This window comes from Rhinoraja longicauda, chromosome 17, assembly GCF_053455715.1.
Source record: "Rhinoraja longicauda isolate Sanriku21f chromosome 17, sRhiLon1.1, whole genome shotgun sequence".
Classification (NCBI taxonomy): Eukaryota; Metazoa; Chordata; class Chondrichthyes; order Rajiformes; family Arhynchobatidae; genus Rhinoraja; species Rhinoraja longicauda.
Window position 1 is genome coordinate 4,254,684 of NC_135969.1, and position 26,468 is coordinate 4,281,151.

Consider the following 26,468-nt stretch of genomic DNA (forward strand, 5'->3'; position numbering starts at 1 on the left):
AGCAAAGTTAGACAGAGACATGAATACAAGTACTGAGAGTAAACGTTTTGCAAGTTGTAATTTAGAAATCTGTCTGGGGCAGGGGTACAGCAATCATGGTTTAATTAAATAGGCCATCAAACTACAATTGGCAATCATGTAAAAACTTTTATCTGTATTAAGAATTTTTTTTTGTCTTTTGTTTTGCTTTGTTTTATTATATCTTTGAAATACAGAAAGTATGACTAGTTTTTATTTCAATCTATTGAGATACACAGTACTTTGATTGTAGTATTGCCATTTTTGTCTCTATCCTTTGACTGTGATTCTCATCATTGAACTGACATTGTTTTTCATTTTCATGCGTCATATTTCTTAATAAAAATATAAATTAAAAAAGTAAAATAAAAAAGAAATGGAATTTACTACATATTAAAATTGTGTTGACTACATACAATTTTGTTTGAGATCTGTGAGGAATTCCCTTGGGATTGGGAATGATGTGCTTCCATTAACTCTGTGGGAACCGAGGTAGCAGGTGAGGCCAATGTGGGATCCAATGATTCTGCTAAAGGGAGAATAGAAGATGTTCAACAGGATGGGCGAGTAACGTTAGAGGGGATGCACCCATTCAGCTCTTACAGAGGACTTCTGTGTTCTCCTGATGAATAGACTTAGTTTTCAATGCCATTTTAAAAGCTTCAATTTGCACAGTCAACAGGCCAAAATTCAAATCAGTGAGGAAGTTGGGCTTTTTTTGTAAAAGAGGCTTTGCGACCATTTTCATTTCTCGTTCCCACCTGGTAATGTGTCAAAGTTCCGGACAGAGCATCTGTTTAACAAGTCTGATGCTGGCTTGTCCATTGAAGATGAACAGTTGTAATTTAGAGTCCTAATTGTCAACTTGTTAGTGTAAGAGAAGACACTGACATCGGTTTGCTTATCCAGCCAATGGATTTGCAGAAACATTCTTCAGGGACAGAACTGGTGGTAACTCTTCAGTACTTTGAGATGTCTACTTCAAGCACACGAATTAGGAACAAGAGCAGGTCCCCCAGCCCTTGAGTCTGACCCATTCAATAGACTCATGGCTCATCTCAATGCAACCCCATTCCTCTCCTCCCACTGGTAAGCTTTCACCTTTTGGTTATCAAAAACCTATCAAACTCTGATAGACAATAGACAATAGGTGCAGGAGGAGGCCATTCGCCCTTCGAGCCAGCACCGCCATTCAATGTGATCATGGCTGATCATTCTCAATCAGTACCCCGTTCCTGCCTTCTCTCCATACCCCCTGACTCCGCTATTCTTAAGAGCCCTATCTAGCTCTCTCTTGAATGCATTCAGAGAATTGGCCTCCACTGCCTTCTGAGGCAGAGAATTCCACAGATTCACAACTCTCTGACTGAAAAAGTTTTCCCTCATCTCAGTTCTAATAAGATTCTAATAAGCTGCTTCCCTTTCCCTGGGGAAGAGTGTTCCAAAGACCCATGATTCTCTGAGAGGAAAGAAAATCACCATCTCTTTTTAAATGGGAAACCTTTACGATGTTGTAGGTAATCCAGGTCTCAGGGGCATATGTGAAGGCTGTGATCACTGCTCCTAGGTAAACCATGAACATTGTGCTGGATGTGGGTATTTTATAGAGTGGTAGCATCATAGAGAGAGATACAGCAGGAAAACAAGCTAGTCGTGCACTGGGCCTGTGGCAGCCTAAGGTTGATCGGTTTCCATTTGCTCTGGAGGTGAGGCACATTACTGCAGCAAGAAAGAAAGACTGGAAAAAAGTGTTGGCGTGATAACGCAGCTTCGCTTAATCCTAAATCTGCACTGAGATTGGGTCTGAAAATCAAAACGTACTCCAGATCCAAAATAAAAACTTAAAATTCTGAATCTACTCAGCATGTCGGGCCACACCTGTGGGAAGAGAAACAGTGTTTCAGAGTTGTTGTTCGAGCTGAGAAACAGAAATTGCAGGAAGGGCAGGCTGCATCTGTGGGAAGAGTAACGGAGTTGACTTTTCCCTTCCACAGATGCGACCTGACCTACTGATTAGTTCAAGCGTTTTTGTTTTTACTGAGGGTGGGGCCGTTGTGCTGCTGTTGATTAAGATCTTGCATGCCACTACACTCTGGAGAAAGATGGAGATGAATTTCTATAAGCAGTTAAATTTGAGAAGAATCTTTTTACAATCCCTCTTTATTGATAGATTTAAAATCTTTTGTGAGGTAAAAAAAGGCATATACAGTCATTGATGCGGCTCTTTCATTTTTCAGAGTTTTCAGAGAGTAAAGATTACACCCATCATCCGTGCATGCAAACTATGATTCGGGGTGAAGATGTCACATGCCGGCGGCTGTCCACTGTCCCCCTGACCCCCAATCTGATAACTCCGATCTCATATTTCCTTGTGACATTTTTTCAGTTCAGGTCAGAGATACAGCACTGAAACAGGCCATTTGGCCCACCGAGTCAGCACCGACCATCGATCCCTGCACACTAACACTATCCTACACGCACTAGGGACAATTTGCACTAATGCCAAGCCAATTGACCTACAAACCTGTACGTCTTTGGAGTGCGGGAGGAAACTGAAGATCTTGGAGAAAACCGATGCGGTCATGAAGAGAACGTAGAAACTCCCCATACAGACAGCACCCGTGGACAGGACTGGACCCGGGTCTCTAGCGCTGTAAGGCAGCAACTCAACTGCTGCGCCACCGTGCCACAAGAAGGCCATTTATCTCGTCACTGCTGGCTTTCAGTCCCATTCCCGCATATTTCCCTCTAACCTATTTTCTCTCACAATCTCATTAACCTCTGCCCCCAACCCAGAATCCTCTGACACTACAAAACGGACCACTTAAATGAGTGGAGGGGTGAGGAAGCTAGAGTGCTCCATGGAATCCCACGAGGACAGACTGAAACTCCACGGAGAAGAGGAAAAACTTTTTCAGTCAGTTAGAACGGAGATGAGGAAAAACTTTTTCAGTCAGAGAGTTGTAAATCTGTGGAATTCACTGCCTCAGAAGGCAGTGGAGGCCAGTTGTCTAAATGCATTCAAGAGAGAGCTAGATAGAGCTCTTAAGGATAGCGGAGTCAGGGGGTATGGGGAGAAGGCAGGAACGGGGTACTGATTGAGAATGATCAGCCATGATCACATTGAATGGTGGTGCTGGCTCGAAGGGCCGAATGACCTACTCCTGCACCTATTGTCTAAAGACAGCACCAGGATGGACTCTGGAGACCTCACTGCTGATTTGAAGAGGGTCACAATTTATGGCATTCGCGATTGACCTGGTTGAGAAATGAGGCTGTGAATTGTGACATTAGTTCTTCCCCACCACGTTATAGAACTTGGAGGTAACGATGCAGCTGTCTGCTCCTGTGGCCTTGCGCTGTTTAGTTGGCATATGTTCCCCTTGATTTTTTAAGCGGCTAAGAACACCAAATTGATTGGACCTGATAATTTACCGAGAAATTGAGACAAAAGTGCGAATGTCAAGAACAGACCCACAACTGAATAGTTCCTGAAGGAACTCTTGCCTCTGCAGTTTGGTTTATCGCTGATCGTTTATCTCAGCAGGTTAGATTCTAAGATGTTTAGGCCACAGATGGCTTCAACACTGTGGAAGAATTCACTCAGGCCATCATTACTTCACTCTTTCTACACATCATCTGTTGGACTTCAGGCTTTGGGGCCCTGTACAGCAATTTCTTTTCTCCAGAGACATGGTGGAGGTTCTAATCCAAGGACAACTTGTGTTTGTACTTAACTAGCTCCTGAATCATCAAACAGGCCCTGATGTTTTCTGGTAGAGAAGCCAGGAGTCACTGTCCATGTTCTAATTATGGTTGACCTCAGGCATTCCAGATGCTGTTGAAACTATGGGGGGTCTTCAAACTGTCTGGGGGCACTGTCTTAGGAGGTCCTTGAGGCTTTCAACAGTGCCATTCTTGCAGTGGTCCTTGAGACTTTCAACAGTGCCATTCTTGCAGCAAGCTTTATTGCCAATGTCACTTTAGATTTTAAAATATTTTTTTAGATTTAGAGATACAGCGCAGAAACAGGACCTTCGGCCCACCGGGTCCGCGCCGCCCAGCGATCCCTGCACACTAACACTATCCTACACCCACTCGGGACAATTTTTACATTTGCCCAGCCAATTAACCTACATACCTGTACGTCTTTGGAGTGTGGGAGGAAACCGAAGATCTCGGAGAAAACCCACGCAGGTCACGGGGAGAACGTACAAACTCCGTACAGACGGTGCCCGTAGTCAGGATTGAACCTGAGTCTCCGGCGCTGCATTCGTTGTAAGGCAGCAACTCTACCGCTGCGCCACCGTGCCGCAGGGGTCAGGTTGATGGAGGTAACAGAGCAGATGAGATGGTTTAACAGGTTGTCAGTCTAACAGTCATTGGTATCTATCACTGCCTTGAGATCTCTTACTTGCCCAATGATACAACATTATAGATACCACCAGTGCCTGGATTGGAAATAGTGTCAAACGATCTTGTCCCTGTCTTCCTTGTTAAACAGGCTATTTGCTATCAGAATATAATTCAATTATTTTGTCAAAGTACTCTGATGGAGTCATTTTTCCCTATTCCTTACTTAACAATCATTACATCAGAGTGGAATGACTGCAATAACTATGTTAAAATCATACAGTGTGACAGAGTCATACAACACATCTCACCAGGTCTATGCCACCCATAGTACCTGTCTACACCAATCCCATTGATCCGCATTGGGAACTGAGCCTGTATCATTCACTATAGCCAATTAAAATGATTTCTTGCATGGTAACAAAAGACACCTATCAATCATGCAACCAAAGTATAATATTGTGTTTTATCACATTACAATATTGAGCATTAAATCGTCATATTTATCATTTCAGCTGAGTATAACTATCACCAGACTCTTACCTTCAATTACTGATAAACATAAAGTTAATGAACCTCGTACATTTATTGTCTCCATCATACCTCTTCCAAACTGAGCTGCAGATACTCAAAAACCTTGAAAGGATTCCGCTTGCAGACTACCCTCTCCGACACCTGAAAATGAAAACCCCCCAAACATTTTTTTAAATCACTTCTGTTTGTGGAACCAAATTCACATTTGAATTAAGAGTATAAGAAAATAACTGCAGATGCTGGTACAAATCGAAGGTATTTATTCACAAAATGCTGGAGTAACTCAGCAGGTCAGGCAGCATCTCAGGAGAGACCCGAAACGTCACCCACTCCTTCTCTCCTGTGATGCTGCCTGACCTGCTGAGTTACTCCAGCATTTTGTGAATAAAAACCACATTTGAATTAACATCATTTTCGGTCATGAACGCCAATCAAATAGATGAATTATATTCCTAGGCCAACTAAACCTTGATGTTATAGAAATCTCACTGTACCCAGAATCCGTAAAGAATTGTTTGCCTTTGCAGTATTATTAAACTATAGACACATTTAGTTCTACACCAAATCTATTGAACTTGAAATTAATATAATTGACAAAAGTCAGGAGATCTTTGCCAATTTTCGCAAATAATAGAGATGCGATTCTTCAGCTTTCAGTTAGAATGTTACAATTGCGATCTTATCATAGCTGAGCAGATGTACAAAATGAAACATACTACACCTTGAGAAAGTAGTTAGCCAGAATATATTATTGACTAAGGTGAAGAAATATAGAGAGTTTTAAGATGTGATTAAGTTAGTTTAAAGATATAGCAAGGAAACAGGCCCTTCGGCCCACACAAACCACCTGTACATACCAGTCATATGTTACCGCACTTTCTTATCCACTCCCTCCTGCACACTAGGAACAATTTACGGAGGCCAATTAACTTGCAAACCTACACATCTTTGGGATGTGGGAGGTGGACCCGGAAGGAAACCCATGCGGTCACAGGGAGAATGTGCAAACTCCATATAGACAGCACCGATGGTCAGGATAGAACCTTGATCCCTGGTGCTGTGAGCCATTAGCCCAACCAACTGCACCATGGTGCCAGTAGGTGGCACAGTCAATTGTGTGGATTGGAGCAGGGAGTTACAGATGGGTATGAACAGTCCTTGCGAGTGGTCTAAACATTACCAAATGGAACACAGTGATGGCCAAATCCAAAACATACATTTAATCTTCTGAGATGAGAGATTTCTCTTTTCAGATCACACGTGGGAAGTTCCTTTTGCCCATACAATGGGCAAGAAAATTCTGGATTTCACTTCACACCACCCCCCCCCCAACGCCACCCCCCCCAACTCCGCCCCCCCCCCAACTCTGCCCCCCCCAACTCTGCCCCCCCCCCTCCCCCTTTATCTCCATTCCCTTTGTCCTATTTTCACAACTTACACTTCCTTATCTAGGTATCTTCCTCTCCCCTGACATCAGTCCGAAGAAGGGTCTCGACCCGAAACATCACCCATTCCTTCTCTCCAGAGATGTTGCCTGTCCTGCTGAGTTATTCCAGCATTTTGTGTCTATCTTCGGTCAGCATCTGCAGTTCCTTCCTACCCATAGTATTCATCATGTTGGATTTGGACTCAGAAATATAACAGACATTCTAACAGTTCTTAATCATGTGCTTACCTCATTATTCAATGGTTGATCAGAACATGGCTGAATTTTTTCTACCACTAGTACATATTCATGCTCTGAAGAAAGTTTGTCGTCTTGAATTGAATTATGCTGCTGAGTCTCTTTGGTAACATCTTGATTTTGGAAGCCACAGTGTACGGGGCAATCATCATGTCTGGGGCAATGCACATGCACCCGATCTTCCCTGTCAGCAGCTTCGCAGTCGACAGTTTCACATTTTGCTGGAGGATCGCAAGGAGCATTGTCTTCCGAATCATATTCCTTATTTTGAAGGCTTGTTGCAGGTTGATTTTCCCCATTTTGTGCTTCTCCACGTTTTTCAACACGGTTAGTTTCTGATGTGGGAAAGTTAGAGTTTGTTTCCTGTGAACTATCGCAGAATTGGCTGCTTCCATCACAGGACAAGTCAATTGATTGCGTGTATTTTTCAAGCATCCTTTCAATGGCACTGTCCTCCACCTCCTGTGCTTGCAGGAGACTTCTCGCCCAATCGATATGATGTTGAAACCTGCAAAGACAGTCAAAATAAATCATTAGCTTTACCGGTAAGCCCAAGACTCAGAAAAATAAGCCATCCTGCATCCTCTAAACCGAACCTACTTTTCTCCTACCCACATTGCAAAGTATATTCATTAGTTAGGGTTTTTTAAGTGGTCTGTTCAGCTTATTATCGCAAAATTATTTTAACTGTAAACGGGAATATTATTTTCATTAGATTCATTACAGAGAACACCTTGCACAACAAATACATCAGCAAACTTCAATTAAGCGATAACGTATTGTTTCCAGTCAATCATTCTAGATTTTAAATAGCGTAGGGTCCATTACTAATCCTTATGACACTCTACCTATGATAGCCTGACCACCTGTAAAAAAACTTATTGATGTCCTCTAACCAAATATCTAACTAGGACAATAACTTAAACTTAACTTTATAAGCTTTTATTATATGTGACATTCTTTTGTGTAGCATATTCTTTTGTATGGTATCGGTAGCATCTTCAGAAAAATCTAGATATACAACACCCACCATTCCCCATTTTCTGCACTTCAGATTACATCCTCAGAATCTCCAAGGCAAACATAATTTCTATGACGTAAAATCATGTTGACTCTGCTCAATTATGTTATGATTTTCTAAACGTTCTTTTCATTTTATCAAGTATTTAAAATAGATTCCGCAATCTGTTGACTGGATTAGTTATTTGCAACCCCACTCTCTGTCTCTTTCCTCCCTGTCTTGAAGATCAGCATTACATTTTGGTCTTCTCATAGTTTAGTGGGAGAAAACGCAGTGACACGATTACGGCACACTCATATTAAAGGAACTGTGAGATGATGGTGACGATGGAATTGTCAACTTACATCGTTCCAGTTGATATAGTAGAAAATTTATATATAATTATCTAAAGCGTACAAAAATTGCATACACCAGAGGGAACTACATGAAACTAGAAAAAAAACTACTGCTCAATACATTGAGAAGCTGGAAGTGGAAACCTGCAAGGACAGTGTTAAGGGCGATGACCATAAACAGATGTAGATGTTAATGCTCAATAGGTGTCACAAAATGCTGGAGTAACTCAGCAGGTCAGGCAGCATCTCAGGAGAGAAGGAATGGGTGACGTTTCGGGTCGAGACCCTTCTTCAGACTGATGTCGGGGGGGGGGGCGGGACAAAGAAAGGATATAGGTGGAGGCAGGAAGACAGAGGGAGAACTGGGAAGGGGGAGGGGAAGAGAGGGACAGAGGAACTATCTAAAGTTGGAGAAGTCAATGTTCATACCGCTGGGCTGCAAGCTGCCCAAGCGAAATACGAGGTGCTGTTCCTCCAATTTCCGGCGGGCTCAATAGATACTCATGTGCATGGAAAAAAAGTAAATATTCTAAATATATAATAGTCAGGTGGTAATGAATGAATGAATAAGTTTATTGGCCAAGTTTGTGCATATACGAGGAATGTACCTTGGTGCTCCGCTCACAAATAACAACACAAACATACAGTTAACAATGAAAAATAAAGCATAACCACATCAAAACAATAAGCATACAACATTACGGTCTAAACATGTGGGTAAAAATAAACCAGAGCAAAAAAGAGACCACAGACTTTGGTTATTAAGTAGAACTACTACTCGTGGAAAAAAGCTGTTTTTATGTCTGGCTGTGGCTGCTTTGACAGTCCGGAGTCGCCTTCCAGAGGGAAGCGCTTCGAAGATTTTGTGGCCGGATAATGGAGCAGAAATCAAAAATGAAGTTCAAAATTTGTAAGAGATATTGAAAGATCACAGTGCAAGAAGTAATTCTCCAGAAGAATGGTCAGTAGTTCTTCACTTAAATATGTTATTCTAATCGCAATGATTTTTCTTCCTATATATTCTTCAACTTGTATCTTCTCAAAAATGATTGCTTTACCCTCCCACGGGACAAAATGGTGGTCCAATGAAAAAGACGAGGATATCTGTCATTGATCAGCTATACCATTTTATAATAGGTATAATTTTCATTAAATCAAAACACTTCAGTGCAAAGTGACTTTTTGGAACAATAAACATTTTTAATTTATAAAATAAATTAAAAGTAACAAAACTTAGCAGCTTGAGCGATAAAATACTTGGAAAAATGATTAATGATAAAATCAAGCTTACTTTTTTGATGAAATTACAGGCAAGTGCTTAGAATTGGCATCTGCAAACAACCAAAAGGAGAAATGAACATATTTTAATGTAACCAAAATTGATATTGATTTTATTATAGTTTGTACTGAAATATTTATCATATTTTGTATTGAAGCCTTGTATTGAATAAAATTCCTATTGTTTTCTGAACACATAATCCCATGGAAAAAGCAATCTGCCTTCCTTCCTCTTCAATAGGTTTCACATGCCACAAATCACAATTAAAATTCACAGTAGGGGCGACAAAATATCCGTTGCTACTGGATACTCCTGCAATCAGATCTCATACCTCCTTAAAACTGGAGAGCACCTTCATTGCCCAGTTATCTAATTAAGAAATAGCCTGAACAGACCCCTTCTCACATATACACTACACTGTGATTTTGCATGTTTTTGACAGTACTAACTTCTATTCTAACACTTGGATACAAAATTAAAAGGTATATTAATACCACATGACCAAATGTGAAGGAACAAACATTTCCTTTTAGCATGAATCACAAATATATGGAAGACACTTTAAAATTTTCAACTTTTATCACTCCTCGTACCATAAACACAACAAAATACTACCTTTGTTCAACTTTAGCACTTAGTAGTCACTTGGTTAATTGGATTTTTTTTTTCAGTTTTAACCCGGATTCACAGACTTATTTTCCCAGAATAAAGACAAAAATAAGTTGCTTAAAAATAAGGGGTGGGGTGAGGCAAGAAATAGCAAGTGATAGACGGATCCAGTTGAGGAAGGTTTAATGGGCAGATGCAGTTAGGTTGGGAAGGGAAGGGAAAAAGAAGATGGACACAAAAAGTTGGAGTAACTCAGCGGAACAGGCAGCATCTCTGGAGAGAAGGAATGGGTGACGTTTCAGGTCGAGACCCTTCTTCAGACTGGTTAAGGAAGACTAGAGATAGTGTGAGAGACTGGGAAATGATAAATGGAGACAAAGGGTGGGAGATTTATTGAATCTGATAACTAAAGAAGGGCATAAGTGGAGCCAGAGAAGGAAGGGATGATGAACAGTTGGACCAGGTAGGGAAGGGGAAAGAAATGGGTGTGTGGGAGGACCTGGGTGAATCAGAGGGACAGAGAAAAAAACATAGCAAGTACAAATTACCTAACAATGAAGAATTCGATGGCATGCCATTGAGTTGTAGGCTTGACAAGGGAGCAGGAAGTACCTTTCCTCCAGTTTGTGTTTGGCCTCATCCTGGCCGTAGAGGAGGCCAACAACAGAGAAGTCAGTGTGGGAATGGAAGAGGAGTTAAAATGGCTAGTGACTGGAAACACAAGATGCTCGGCAAAGTGGGCGTTTAGTCTACTTTGGCCTTGCTGATGTATAAGTGGCCGCATTGACAGCACTGAAAGCAATAGGGGGGGGGGGGGAGAGGGAGAAGAAGCATGTGAATCTGCCGCATCTGGAATGATGTTCGAGTCCCTGAAAGGCGGTGAGGGAGGAGATGAGTGAGAGAGTGTCCTCACATTTCGGAGGACCTAACATGGTCCAATAACACTGCTGCGTTGGTCAAGAAGGCACAGCAACGACTGTTCTACCTAAGAACACTGAAAAAGTCTGGTCTACCCCAACAGCTGCTGACGACCTTCTACCGTTGCACCATAGAGAGCATCCTAACACATGGCATCCCTGTGTGGTACCTCAGCTGCACGGAGGCAGAGAGGAAAGTTCTTCAGCGGGTAGTCCATAGAGCTGAGAGCACCATCAGAACACAGCTACCAGCCTTGGAGGGCATCTACAACACACGATGCCTCAGAAAAGCCACCAGCATCCACAAAGACTCTTCACACCCCTGCAACAGTCTGTTCGAACTTCTACCATTGGGCAGACGATAAAAGGTCTTCTACGCCCGCACCTCCAAACTCAGGAACAGCTTCATCCCCAGGGCCATAGCTGCTATAAACCGGTCCTGCTGAGCCGGATGGTCACATCGCACAGTGATCCGGCACAGATCTACTTGCACTTTATTCTGTTTTAAAACTGTTCTAATTTGTTTCATTGGGTTGTTTAAATTAATACTGACTAGCTAATTAATTTATTGCATCGTATGGGAGGCGCATTCCCAATCTCGTTGTACCCCTGTACAATGACAATAAAGATATATTGTATTGTATTGTATGTAGGGTCTAATATTGCAGGGGAAAGTACCTAGGGCGAGATGGGTGGGTAAGGGTGAATGAATTGGGGAGTCACTAGGAGAGTGATTCCTGTGGAGAGCAGTAATGGGTAGGGATGGGATGATGTGACTGGTGGTGAGAATGTGCCGTAGATGAGAGAAATAATGAAGAATGATGTGCTAGATGCAGAGTCCGATAGGGTGAAAGGTAAAGACCAAGTGAACTCTACCCGTTTTTAATAGGGAGAGGTAGGAAATGGAGAAGATGCAGGCAAGGGCACCATCAATCACAGTAATGGAGAAGAAAAAAGGACATTTCAGATGTCTTGGAGAGGCAAACCTCATATCCAGAATGGATGGGCAAATGGAGAAACTGAGTGAAAGGGATGACACCCCTTCTAATATGCCCTGGGTTCTTTTTTTGTTGTTTAGTTGCCTTAGCTGGCCCTAGACACTTCCCCCGACTGCATAAAGGATACCTCTAATCCCTCCTACAGCTGTTTATGTGGAGCTCCATCAAACTGTCCAACAAATTCATTACTTCCGCCTCCTTGCATTGGGAACTCACTGCAAGTTCACCGGAAGATTTGCCAAATCCTTTAGTAGATGCAATGAAATAAAATCATTATTGAATTCAGGATGCAAGCTAACATCAAGCACATACAATATCTTAACGTCTTAAATCAAATATGCGGGTTGAAAGCAGTCCGTCAATGGTTTCTTATTTCCCTTTAAAACCAGATATTAGCATTCTCAACTGCCTGTTGTTTATTGCTCACATATTATCATTAAGTTTTATAACAGAAATTCCTAAATTGTAACTGAACCTGAACATTGTTGTATAAATAAATCTCCAACCTCCCCCATAAAATCCTTTTGATGCAACATTATAAAAATTCAACATATTATAATCTTTACAAAACTTATTCTGGAGCCAGTGAGGTTTGATTATTTTACAGAACATACCATGGAGCTACCTTTTCAAAACATTAAATTAAACACAGCTTGAACGAATTGACTGCCGTGTTCTTGTTTATATATATTTTTTACGCTTTAATTTATAAACTTTATTTTCTATTTTTCTTCTACATCTAAATATACAAAAGTCTATTTTATTTTTTGAACGTCAGACAACTGCTTTATCTTGACTGAAGACCATGCAACTCAAATGCAAAAATATTAATGATCCACCAGTACTTTGTTATCCTCAGATGATATTATTTATCTTACTTGCTTGTGTTCTCTGGTAAACAAAGGCTTCTGGCTTCAGAAAACAATGTACAGGGTACGTTAAATGTTTGGTTTCTAGTCATGGGATTGTGTGCCCTATGTCACTGAAAGCACAGTGGCACAGTGGTAGAGCTACTGCTTTGGAGCGCCAGAGACCCGGGTTCGATCCTGACTATGGAAGCTTGTCTGTACAGAATTTGTACGTTCTCCCTGTGTCCTGCGTGGATTTTCTCCGCAATCTTTGGTTTCCTCCCACACTTCAAAGACGTACATGCTTGTAGGTTAATTGGCTTGGTATCAATGTAAATTGTCCCTAGTGTGTAGGATAGTGTTAATAGACAATAGACAATAGGTGCAGGAGGAGGCCATTCGGCCCTTCGAGCCAGCACCGCCATTCAATGTGATCATGGCTGATCATTCTCAATCAGTACCCCCTTCCTGCCTTCTCCCCATACCCCTTGACTCCGCTATCCTTAAGAGCTCTATCTAGCTCTCTCTTGAATGCATTCAGAGAATTGGCCTCCACTGCCTTCTGAGGCAGAGAATTCCACAGATTCACAACTCTCTGACTGAAAATGTTTTTCCTTATGTGCAAGGATCGCTGGTCAGTGCTGACTCGGTGGGCCGAAGGGCCTGTTTCTGCGCTGTATCTCTAAAACAAACAAAAAACTAAAGGAATGGTTGGCTTATGACATTGCACTGAAAAAGACTTGTAGTCAAAAGATAGAAAAGCATGCACCTACATTGTGGGAGAGGGGTGCACCACACGATGAAAAGTCATCTGGCAGGTCTCTCAGAAATCTCAAATTCTATATGAATTTTGTGCGAACCAGATTTATGAAACATTTATATTTCAATTTTATATTGATCTTTTGAAATATCCCATGCATTAGAATTGAGGTACAACAAGCCGCAAGTTCCTGGTGACCCCCAGTTATTGATTGGTTTGAGGGGAATAAGACCATAAACGAACACCATTTGTCAACTTGTTCAAAGAAATGATCCTATTACCAACCTCACACAATTGACATGTCTAATTCAGACAATGGAGGAAACATAAAGATTATTTTTTTGAAAAAGAGAAATTGACCTTGTTAATGGAGTCCACTCTTCTTCACACCGATTGAGCTGAATTTGTCAATATATTATTTAGTGAGCCACTACATGTGGCATGTTCCAAAATATCAAACATTAAGAGTCAACTACTGTGAACCTAAGAAATTTAGTCAAAAAAGTATTTTAAAATAGTCACCTTTCCATTTGGCAAGTAAAGCAGGGTCTGAGATATTGTACGATGGTCTGCTTCTTGAGAGAATTCCTTTTCCAAAATAACCCTTCAAACAAAATTAATAACAATTTCAAAATTAGCAAACATTTGTATTAACATTTGAATCAACAGATTCAATCATGGATGAGAATAAAATAAAGTTATGTGGCTTTTAGCAGTTCCCTGATCCCCTTTGAAATTGGCTGCAACCTTCCCCCCATTGACGAACTGTACACTGCAAGGGCCAGGAAGCGAGTAGGTAAGATCATCTCTGACCCCTCTCACCCTGGCCACAAACTCTTTGAAGCACTTCCCTCTGGAAGGCGACTCTGGACTGTCAAAGCCGCCACAGCCAGACATAAAAACAGCCTTTTCCCGCGAGTGTTATCAATAACGCTCTTCTCAATAACCAAAAGTCTGTAGTCTCTTTTTGCTCTGGTTTATTTCATTCACATGTTTAAACTGTAATGTTGTATTCTTAACGTTTTAATGTTTTATGCTTTATTCTTAATTGTTAACTGTATGTTCGTGTTGTTACTTGCGAGCGGAGCACCAAGGCAGATTCCTTGTATGTGTACAAACTTGGCCAATAAACTTATTCATTCGTTCCTTCATTCATTCGTTCCTTCATTCATTCATTATTGAATCTGTATTCACTTCCCTCAGACAGAACATTCTAAATCCTAATCAAGGTGTTATGCAAAAAGACTGTTTACCTCACCGCATCTCTTACTCTTTTGTCATTCAACTCAAATCTGCACCCTCTATGACGGAACTTGGGGTCATTAAATAGTTTATTTTTATTTCCTCCAACTGAAACCTCCACCATTTCAAACACTTTGTATTAAATCTCTTCTTGGTTTTCTTTGCTCCACTAATAACTGGATTTTCCAGCACATCCAAATAACAGTATCCCCTTGAGTGAATATCATCTAAGGGTCTCGACCCGAAATGTCACCTACTCCTTTTCTCCAGAAATGCTGTCTGACCCGCTGAGTTCCTCCAGTTTTTTGTGTCGAGCCTGTATAACGTTATCATGTTCTTTTTAATGTGTTTATTTTTGTTAATGAAATTATAGTGGAGCCAATAAAAGCAGCATTTATAATCAACTCTCATCATCCTTGAGAAGATGACGGACACCTTGAACCACAGTAGTTCAAGTGGTTCTTCTGGTGAAGGTACTTCCATGGTGTTGTTTCTTCAGGAATTTTAGACCTGACAAAAATGAAGGAAATCAGCCCCTTGTGGACAGAATTGAATGCAACATTGCAGCTGAAAGTAGTTTTATAGAGGTTTAGTAAAATTCCTCCTTTTTATAATGCTGCACTGTCAAATTCAAAGATTTGTGCACCAACGCACCCAGATCTCCTGCATTTGCACTGTTTAAAACTATCATTTAGCTTGTCTGGCCCCTCTTCATTCTTCCTTCCAAAGTATACCTTCTCACACTTTGTGTTCAAAGTCATCAGCCATGGTTGACCATGTCCAAGTCCTCTTTAAACCTTTCACTGTCTCTTCACTATTTATCAGATTGAACATCATCTGCGATTTTTAAAATTATATCCTGTACAGTATACACTGAAAATAGCAGAAATTCTGAAATACCTTTCCATAAAGGGCTCTTATGCTCTCAGGTTTTCGTACAATTACATTGTTATTCATCATTTCAGCATAATAATGTTCTTGCTCATTTGAAATGGTTTCTTCTTGAGTGAACCACAAAGGAAGAGCTGCTTCGTAAGACTCATACACCCTTCTTTTTCTTTTTGGTGCTCGAAATATTGCTTCTGCCATTTTACCAAGGAGTCCTTCAGGGCAACTTCAGGTGACAGGGTGGAATCCTAAAATAAAAATAATATTCAGGGATTAGGATTAAATTCCTTTAAATGAGTTTAGAGGGGGAAACAATTAATGAACTGATTAGAAGATCAAAACAGAAAATGCCGGAAACACTGAAGAGGTCAATTAGCATCAATGGAAACAGAAAAAGTAAATGTTTTAGGTTGAAGTCAGGTGCACTCTGATGTACCAAACATTTCCAGCATTTACTGTTTTAAAAGAAAAATCACTTTCTGATTAGAGGATCAAGGCATATTTAAGATTTCAAATAAACCATTTTCCAAATGAAATCATTCTGTATTTAGTAAATCATGTAGGCTTTTAAAGCCCCCATATCTAACTCTATCTCAGACTGGATGCAAGCAAGCAGGGTATTACATAACTGATAAAATAAGGTGCTCATTTTAACAAACCCCACTGTTAAATGTATTTGTAACAGCGAAGATTATCCTGCAGTATGGTCACTTTTCTGACATCAGGAACAATAAAATATGATTGAAGGAGCTTTTGCAAGTGTGTATTAAAGAAGAGAGCAGAAGTAAAATTAAAATGTGTAGGAAGGAACTGCAGAATCTGGTTTAAACCGAAGATAGACACAAAAAGCTGAAGTAACAATGGGAAAGGCAGCATCTCTGGAGAGAAGGAATGGGTGACGTTTCAGGGGCCGAGACCCTTCTTGGAGACACAAGAAACTGCGGATGTTGACATTTTGAGCAAAACACAAAATGCTGGAGGGATTCAGGTAACATCTATGGATGGAATGGCCAGGCAATGTTTCAGGTCAGGATCCTTCTTCAGGCTGATTGCATCAATTTCCCACCACAGGTGCTACCTGGCCTGCTGAGTTCCTCCAGCACTTTGTGTTTTGCTTAAGTCTCTTAGAGTCCGACAACTGTCATATGTTGAAAGACTGGAGCGACTAGGCTTGTATACACTGGAATTTAGAAGGATGAGAGGGGATCTTATCGAAACGTATAAGATTATTAAGGGGTTGGACACGTTAGAGGCAGGAAACATGTTCCCAATGTTGGGGGAGTCCAGAACAAGGGGCCACAGTTTAAGAATAAGTGGTAGGCCATTTAGAACTGAGATGAGGAAAAACTTTTTCAGTCAGAGAGTTGTGAATCTGTGGAATTCTCTGCCTCAGAAGGCGGTGGAGGCCAATTCTCTGAATGCATTCAAGAGAGAGCTAGATAGAGCAGGAACGGGGTACTGATTGAGAATGATCAGCCATGATCACATTGAATGGCGGTGCTGGCTCGAAGGGCCGAATGGCCTCCTCCTTCTATTGTCTAAAGGACAATTAAAAAGTAAAAAAACTGTCGCCTTGCCGAATCCCTTCAACACATTAATGTTGAAATTTAAGATTATTAATTTGGTCGAGCACAAACAAAAGCACCTTAAATGATTTTGCAAATCAATGTTTTAAGACCAGTAAGCTGTAGTTAATTGGTTGTGCTTTTTGGGGCTAGCTCACTTCTTGGAAATGTCCCCACATTTATAGATGCCAGTACTGTAGCTGTGTTGTAGCTGTGCTGGATCTGATACTGCAGCACATCCTCACACCCAACAGCAGGACGCTGCCAGGTACAGCCTTCTATATCCATTGCACTCAGATGTCACTTGATAACAATTGGAGTGATTAAATTAGTTGAAGACTGGCTTCTCTGATGGTGGTAATCTGTCAAAAGGCCAATTAGGCAGTCAACAACATTTATCAAAAGGAAAAGTCATATTTAACCGACCCTTTAGTGCTTTGATGATGCACGTAGCAGACAAGATAACAAGGAACTAGATGATACTTCAACATTTTACATAGGCACTCTACAAGGTTGTTACTCAGAGATCATATTGGCCTTTGAAAGTGTTTTTGTTTTAATAAGCCATCTCAAAATCTGGGATTTCCACAACAATTTTTAAAGTATTATTTCATCATGTATTTAGCCAACACAGACCACACCTCACCCGAATGGTCTTTGACACAAAGACTCATAAAATTAGAAGAACATATGAACACAAGTGGTGGTTTGGTTAGGACACAGGACACAGAAATGAAAAATCCCATTTTCAGTTAATACTTCAAACATTTACAGATCACTAAATAAAAGTTGCAAAGTCATTAACTTTGAAAATATTTCAATATTCATTAAAATATTCTTGGGGAATATTTAAACATTAATTGGAATTTATATATAAAAATGTTTATTTGTCGGGTGGGACTGATTGAACACAATAAAGTCCTTCTGCAGTTGTATAGGGCCCTTGTGAGACCACACCTGGAGTACTGTGTGTAGTTTTGGTCTCCAAATTTGAGGAAGGGTATTCTTGCTATTGAGGGCGTGCAGCGTAGGTTTACTAGGTTAATTCCCGGAATGGCGGGACTGTCATATGTTGAAAGACTGGAGCGACTAGGCTTGTATACACTGAAATTTAGAAGGACGAGAGGGGATCTTATCGAAACATATAAGATTATTAAGGGGTTGGACACGTTAGAGGCAGGAAACATGTTCCCAATGTTGGGGGAGTTCAGAACCAGGGGTCACAGTTTGAGAATAAGGGGTGGGCCATTTAGAACAGAGATGAGGAAAAACCTTTTCAGTCAGAGAGTTGTAAATCTGTGGAATTCTCTGCCTCAGAAGGCAGTGGAGGCCAGTTCTCTGAATGCATTCAAGAGAGAGCTAGATAGAGCTCTTAAGGATAGCGGAGTCAGGGGGTATGGGGAGAAGGCAGGAACAGGGTACTGATTGAGAATGATCAGCCATGATCACATTGAATGGTGGTGCTGGCTCAAAGGGCCGAATGGCCTACTCCTGCACCTATTGTCTATTGAACACCATTAAAAACTCACACCTCAGCAAAGTATCTTCAAGCTATTTCAGTGAAACTGATTGTAAATTCTTGAAGTTTTCTGGTAGCCATGACCATTGTTACTCATACCAGATGTCTTTGCAAAATCAAAATAATAAACTGAGTTTAGATTTCACAGGTGCTCTGGTAGGATTTAAACTTGGACCTATGTTGTTAGTCCACACAACCTTGGGATTTGTTAGTCCTCATAACCTTGCGATTAAATAAAAAATCTCAGATAACTACATGCAGGATCACAAGAGAGACACGTGAGCAATCCTCATTGTGCAGATAGATCCTAGAGCAACCAAGCTTGAAAAGTTTCTTCCCATGCACCCGTGGTCCAGTTCAGCCTTAAGACTCAAAATACTCCTCTCCCCACTTCTCCCATCTTAGTTGTTTCTCGTTTAACTCCCACGATTTCTCAACTTTTCACCAACTAATTGTCATTAAATCATACCCATCTCGCCCATCTCCTGCTCTCTTTCCCCTTCCTCCATTCATGACAAATACTCAGCATCCCATCCCCACTGACCAGCTTTCCTTCATCATTCTGCCAAATGGTTTGGTATCTGAAACTTTAACTATTTCCCCTTCCATAGTTGTTCAGTTGCCTCACCTTTCCCCACTACCACAATCCCTCTTACCCTAAACATTGTATGCCCCTTGCTTCCTACCCCACCATCACCCTTCTTTGCTCTCTCCATGTCTACTTATCCCCTTTTCCTTTTCTCCCCATATCGTCATGTAACCCACAAAGACAGCATTTTGTATCTACAGTGTAAACCAGCATCTGCAGTTCCTGTTCTCTCTCTTCCACTCCCATCTTGAAATACCCCGATTCTTCCCATCACTCCCGTCCTTCCCTAAACTCTTAACAGGTTTTCACACACCCTGCCTCCATGATCCCCTTTCCCACTCACCACCAACCTCCTCCTCTCCAGGACAGGCAAACACAAAATGCTGGGATAACTCAAAAAACAAAGATAGACACAAAATGCTGGAGTAACTCAGTGGAACAGGCAGCATCTCTCACAACTCTTTGATGACCCTCGGACCATCCTTGATCGGACTTTGGTGGCTTTACCTTGCACTAAACATTATTCCCTTATCATGTATCTATCATAATCATAATTTATTAGCCAAGTATGTTTAGCAACCTATGAGAAACTTGGTTTGCCATAGTCATACCTAAGAAGCAACAAGACACACAACTACGTAAAATTTGACATAAACATCCACCACAGCAGCTCTTCTACATTCCTCACTGTGATGGAAGGCAATAAAGTCTTATCTATACACAGTAAATGGATCGATTGTAATCATGTATTGTCTTTCTGCTGACTGGTTTGCACGCAACAAAAAGCTTTTCACTGTACCTCACTCAGTACAGGTGACAATAAACTAAGCTCAACTCTGGAAAGGAGGAATGGGTGATGTTTCGGGTCGAGACCTTTCTTCAGACTGAGTAAGGGGAAAAGGAAATGATAGATATAGAGCAAATGAATGAAATATATGCAAAATGTAAGGAATGATCAAGGAAACGGTCCATCGCTGGCTGTGGGGAAAGGTGAAAACGAAGCTCACCAGGACGACAGTGAAACTAGCACAACGACTAGGATGGGGGAGGGATGGAGAGAGAGAGAGGGAAAGCAAGGCAAGGGGTACTTGAAGTTTGAGAAGTCAATGTTCATACAAGTGCTGCCCATGCGAAATATGAGGGGGGTGTTCCTCCAATCTGCGCGCCTGTCCCTCACTCCTCTGCCAATGGAGGAGGCCCAGGACAGGACGGTCAGTGTGGAAATGGGGAGGTGAAGGGTTCAACAAGCAGGAGATCACCGAGGCCGAGGGAGCGAAGGAAGGTGTCCTCACCACAGCCAGCGGGTTGTGCTCCACTCGCCGAGGAATCATTCACCTCCGGCACATGTGGGCGAGGAGCGCTGCAGAACAGAGGCTGCTCTACTGACCGGCCTCCTCCTCCTCCTCCTCCTCCTCCTCCTCCTCCCACAGCACCAGCGGCTCCTCCCCTTCCGCCGCACCTGCGTCTCTACTCCCCGCCCGGCTTCCTCCTCCTCCTCCTCCCACAGCACCAGCGGCTCCTCCCCTTCCTCCTCCCCTTCCTCCTCCCCTTCCTCCTCCCCTTCCTCCTCCCCTTCCTCCTCCCCTTCCTCCTCCCCTTCCTCCTCCCCTTCCTCCTCCCCTTCCTCCTCCCCTTCCTCCTCCCCTTCCTCCTCCCCTTCCTCCTCCCCTTCCTCCTCCCCTTCCTCCTCCCCTTCCTCCTCCCCTTCCGCCGCACCTGCGTCTCTACTCCCCGCCCGGCTTCCTCCTCCTCCTCCTGCAGCGCCCGCCCGCCCGCCAACACCGCACTCAAATGGCGGCAGCCGCCCGCCAGAACCGCGCTCAAATGGCGCCCTCCTCCTCCTCCTCCTCCTCTCACTACCCAGGCAGCGGCTTACTCGACTCACCGGCCTCCTCCTCCTCCTCCTCCCGCAGCGCCAGCGGATCCTCGCCGGCCTCCACCACCACCACCACCTCCTCCTCCCGCAGAGGAGCCTCTACTCCCCCGGCCTCCTCCTGCAGCGCCGGCCGGCCCACCCACCAACACCGCACTCAAATGGCGGCAGCCGCCCGCCAGAACCGCACTCAAATGGCGCCCTCCTCTCACTACCCAGGCAGCGGCTTACTCGACTCACCGGCCTCCTCCACCTCTTCCTCCCGCAGAGGCCCCTCTACGCCCCGGCCTCCTCCTCCTCCTCACCAGCGCCAGCGGCTCCTCACCGGCCTCCACCTCCTCCTCCCCGGCCTCCTCCTCCTCCTCCTCACCAGCGCCAGCGGCTCCTCACCGGCCTCCACCTCCTCCTCCCCGGCCTCCTCCTCCTCCTCCTCACCAGCGCCAGCGCCAGCGGCTCCTCACCGGCCTCCTCCTCCACCTCCTCCTCCCGCCGCAGAGGCGCCGGCCTCCCTCAGCCCTGCTCTTGCAGCGCCGGCCGGCCGGCACCGCACTCAAATGGCGGCCCGTTGCCAGCGGCCTGGACGTTCCCCGCATCGCTGTGCCGGGCCCTGAGCTGAGGTAGTGAACACACACCACACACAGGCCTTCGATGGCGCTTTCACACTCTATATTCAATCCACAACAACAACAACAACAATCCCCGATGCTCTGCTTTCATTCACGGCGGTATTGCTTCTCACTGACGGTCACCGTTGTTCAGTCAGACTTCCCAGTGAAATGGCTGAAGCGTTTTACAACTTTAAAAATATCCATAGAAGCGAACATTGTTGGAGATGAGGACGGTTGTCAAGGCAGACAGTCGGATCAGTTGGGAATTTGGCCATAGAAGGACCAGATGAAGTTTAATTCGGACGAGTGTGAGGTGCTGTTTAAAAGCAAGAATGAAGTCTCCAGTAAATGGCAGACTCTTGTGAGCATTGATGTACAGAGGATCCCACTGTGGGTTGCAAGTCCATAGCTCCCTGAAAGTCAAGTCAATTTTATTTGTATAGCACATTTAAAAACAACCCACGTTGACCAAAGTGCTGTACATCAGTTCAGGTACTAAGAACGAACATACAATGGCACACAAACATAACAGCACATATATAAACAGTTCAGAGGGCCTCAAACGCTAGGGAGTAGAAATAGGTTTTGAGCCTGGACTTAAAGGAGTCGATGGAGGGGGCAGTTCTGGTGCTTGCCTTCATCAGTTGGGGCACTGGGTATAAAAGTTTAGGAAGTCATGTTACAGCTGTATGAAACTTAAAGTGAGGCCATATTTGCAGTATTGTGTGCAGTGCTGATCACCACAATGCAGAAAGAGGTTTGGAGGCATTGAAGAGGGTCACCAAGATGCTGCTATCGAGCCCCTGCACGTAAGGTCATAAGGGCGTGATGCACGGAGTTGCTCAAGTGTTCTGGAGGACATGCAAGCCTCTGGCATACACTCGCCACACACGCTCTTTTCGTTCTTACCTGGAAAATACCGTCAAAATGGTAAATTTTTGTGCTGCCTGTCCCGCTGAGTTACTCCACCATTTTGTTTACCTTCGATTTAAACCAGCATCTGCACTTCTTTCCTACACATTTTGTCTGTTCCACTGCAAAATCTCCTCTATGAATGTCTACTTTAAAGAAGTTCTCTCTCCGACGAGAGTTCAGCAACATCCTCTCTCACTGCTCCCCCTCTGCGATTCCGCTATATTATTTTGTCAGGCCAATCCCTTGGCCATCCTTTTCTCCTTAACTTCATCCAGCCTGGCTACACTCCCTGTCTCCATTGTCTTCCAATTCCAGCATTTAATAATAATAATAATAATAATACATTTTATTTATATAGCGCTTTTCATATACTCAAAGACGCTTTACAGTGTGCTGATTTAAATCCCTCCACCACAGGTATCCGGCTTTGCAGGAATATCTTTTGAAATTTAACCAGAGCCACTGCAATTGGTCTCCTGTGTACCAAAGTAAGAAAAAGGAACTGTAAAATATAAGTAAGCTCTTTTTCATTAAACCCTAAGGAAAGACACAAAGTGCTGGAGTAACTCAGCAGGTCAGGCAGCAACCCGGGAGAACATGGACAGGTGATGTTTTGAGCCGGGATCCTTCTTCAGATCAGTCTGAAGAAGGGTTCCAACCCGAAACGTCGCCTATCCACGTTCTTCAGGGCTGCTGCCTGACCTGCTGTATTATTCTGGCATATGTGTCTTTCTCTGGTATAAACCAGCATCTGCAGTTCCTTCTTATTACAAGCCCCAAGGAACAGTGATTTGTGAGTTCTGCAGCAGGTCATCTGTCATCAAAAGAGCATCTTAAACTTAAATATCATCATCATAGAAAGAGGTCCCAAAGAACGCTACGACAAATGGTACAAAATAACACAAGGACAAATTAGTCCGCCCAATCAATGAGTAAGGGCAGGGAGAATGTAGGAAAGAGGTTGCTGGGGGTTATGGAGAAAATACCAGAGCTCAGAACCAGAGCATAGAGAACCATATTCCATAAGTCATTTCCAGAAAGGTGGAAACAAAATAGAAAAATAGAATTAAAAAAGGTCTGTTTCACAAGGTGAGAAATATTGAGGGATATATCCTGTCTATTTTCAGCTATGAGATGAATTATTTACTTTGATATGAAAAATTAAAACAAAAACAGATTTATTTTGAAAAATGTTAACATTCTGCTAAATATCACTGTAAAGAGTTACAAGTGCTGATGCATAAAACATAGAAAATTAAAATACTGTATGTCAAATGGTGTTTTGGCCTTTATTTCGTTTTCACGTTGTGGTATGTAGCGTGAGGTTTGCAGCTGTACTAAGTTTTTATTGGGATGAAGTTAAGCAGCCTGATGTGATTAAGCACTGTAGTTATGTGGTGCCATGCATGAAGATTTTTGGTTGGGACTGAGGTGTTGCATGTTTATTGGCGATTTTGGCTTCATAGTCTCTAGGAGATTTCTGGCAAAAAAACTGCGACAATCCAACAGCTGCAGGGACCGGAGACAGTCCCGCTCTACTGGCAGCCATACTGGCAGCTTGCCTCCAGTACACTGCTTGTCCCCCTGAAGGTGTTGCATGGCAACAGTACAGGTCAGGGGTGCCTGCCGTGCAAGGACTCTTGAAGTATGTAACATTGTCACAAGCATAGATTTGATAGGACATAAAGTGCTGGAGTACCTAAGGAGGCTAGGCAGCCTCTCTGGAGAACATGGATAGGTGATGTTTTGGGTCCAGATCCTTCTGCAGACTGATTGTAAGGGGGAGGGGAGGGGGAAGAAAGCTGGAAAAGTGGAGAGGCAGGACATAGAAACATAGAAAATAGGTGCAGGAGTAGGCCATTCGGCCCTTCGAGCCTGCACCGCCATTCAATATGATCATGGCTGATCATCCAACTCAGTATCCCGTACCTGCCTTCTCTCCATACCCCCTGATCCCTTTAGCCACAAGGGCCACAAAGCGTGGCAGGTAATAGGTTGATACTTCGGTTAGGAGGTAAATAGCCAGTCTTTTTCACAGGGCGGAAAGGTCAAATACTAAACTGGATATGTTTAAGTGAGAGGGAGGTAGTTTCAAGGAAAATGTGCAAGGCAATTTATTTTATGCAGAGGTGCCTGGAATGCATTGCCTGGGGAGGTGGAAGAATCAGATGCGATAGCTACGTTTAAGAGGCAGATATATGGGCACATGAACAGGTGAAGAATAGATGCATGTGGACCAGGTGCAGACAGATAGAACTAGTTAGATTGGTATCAGGGTCAGTGCAAACATGGTGGTCGGAAGGGCCCATTTCTTTGCTGTATGGTTCTATGTTCAATGCATAGAATGGAATTGCAGTTTGAAGCCTGCAAATATTAACCATTTAGATAGACTGGTGAAGAACTTCTCAGCCAACCTAGCTGTAGTTTGACGTGGGTTCTTCTGCAGTACTCTATGATGCAGCTGTATCTATAACCTATTTAATCATGAGTCCTAGAAGCTTCATGAAAGCACAACCTTTAATTGTGAGATTTAGAGATACAGCGCAGAAACAGGCCCTTCGGCCCACCGGGACCGCGCGGCCCACCGGGTCCGCACATTAACACTGTACTACACCCACTAGGGACAATTTTTACATTTGCCCAGCCAATTAACCTACAAACCTGTACGTCTTTGGAGTGTGGGAGGAAAACAAAGATCTCGGAGAAAACCCACGCAGGTCACGGGGAGAACGTACAAACTCCGCACAGTACAGCACCCATAGTCAGGATCGAACCTGAGTTTCCGGCGCTGCATTCGCTGTAAGGCAGCAACTCTACCGCTGCGCCACCGTGCCACCCGGGGTATTTTGTGGCACAAAGTATATTACTCATATCTAGAGAAAACTATAGAGCAGGGTATTTTTAGAATATTTTTAAAATATTTAGACAGATACGTGAATATGGGCCAAATGCAGGCTAATGGATGAGCTGGGCCAAAGGGGTTGCTTATGTGCTTTATGATTCTTATTTACAGAATTTGAAAATGCACAATAGATTAAGAGGCCACTATTCACGATACATAAAAGACCATTCCACTTATACACCGATGAGCCAAAACATTATGACCACTGACAGGTGAAGTGAATAACATTGATTATCTTGTTACAATGGCACCTGTCAAGGGGTGGGATATATTAGGCAGCAAGTGAACAGTCAGTTCTTGAAGTTGATGTGTTGGATGCAGGAGAAATGGTCAGGAGTAAAAGACCTGAGCGACTTTGACAAGGGCCAAATTGTTATGGCCAGACGATTGGGTCAGAGCGTCTCTGAAACGGCAAGGCTTGTGGGGTGCTGCTAAAGGATCTACTGCTAATGTTTTGGTGCCAGATACCACAGGACACCTTCCGTCTGCTCATCTCTTCCTCACATCTCCTCTCACAATCCTTTCTCCTGTTCAGAATATTTTGGGATTCCTCGTTTGGTGGCACACGGAGGACCAACAGCATATTAGGCAGGTGATCATAATGTTTTTGCCTCATCGGTGTAGGATTCACATTACATCAATTTTCCTTTTATGTGTATTCCAAACATGCCAAAGGGTTATTTTCCACTGATTTTCCATTGAGCATTTGCAGTGGCTGCACCCAGCTCCACCTCAGCACAATGCACTGGACCTTACACTATGCCAGCCTACAACATTCACTTTTGGACTGCCATTCACTGGCAGATCAGCAAGCCTTCAGCAGACCAAAGGAGAGTCTTTTACAAAAATGATAACCACACAGTAACCATTGCAAATGTTCCAAGGAAAACCAATAGTAAAGCAACATCCCTTAGTTTGTTTGATCATGGAATGCACAAGAAAATTGTCGGACTTGCAGTCAAATTTCTTCCTGCAACAAGTTTTGTATGAAGGGCACAGATTTACTTAAAG

General features: G+C 43.0%; 1 protein-coding gene across 2 annotated transcripts in view; it reads right to left on the reverse strand.

The window, feature by feature from the left end:
* Positions 1-21,513, reverse strand: part of tsen2 (TSEN2 tRNA splicing endonuclease subunit) — a 33,899-nt gene extending 12,386 nt beyond the window's left edge. Inside the window, exons 1-6 of one of the 2 annotated variants that reach the window (XM_078413781.1) lie at positions 21,468-21,513; positions 15,499-15,734; positions 13,879-13,960; positions 9,237-9,276; positions 6,581-7,097; positions 4,975-5,046 (exon numbers count right to left, since the gene is read on the reverse strand). In XM_078413781.1, coding sequence (XP_078269907.1) covers positions 4,975-5,046; positions 6,581-7,097; positions 9,237-9,276; positions 13,879-13,960; positions 15,499-15,687 — 900 coding nt within the window. In that variant the 5' untranslated portion in view covers positions 15,688-15,734; positions 21,468-21,513. Of the gene's footprint in view, positions 1-4,974; positions 5,047-6,580; positions 7,098-9,236; positions 9,277-13,878; positions 13,961-15,498; positions 15,735-20,451; positions 20,567-21,467 lie in introns of those variants that run through there. The other variant, XM_078413780.1, reaches the window with a different exon arrangement.
* Between the last annotated feature and the right edge of the window lie 4,955 nt (positions 21,514-26,468).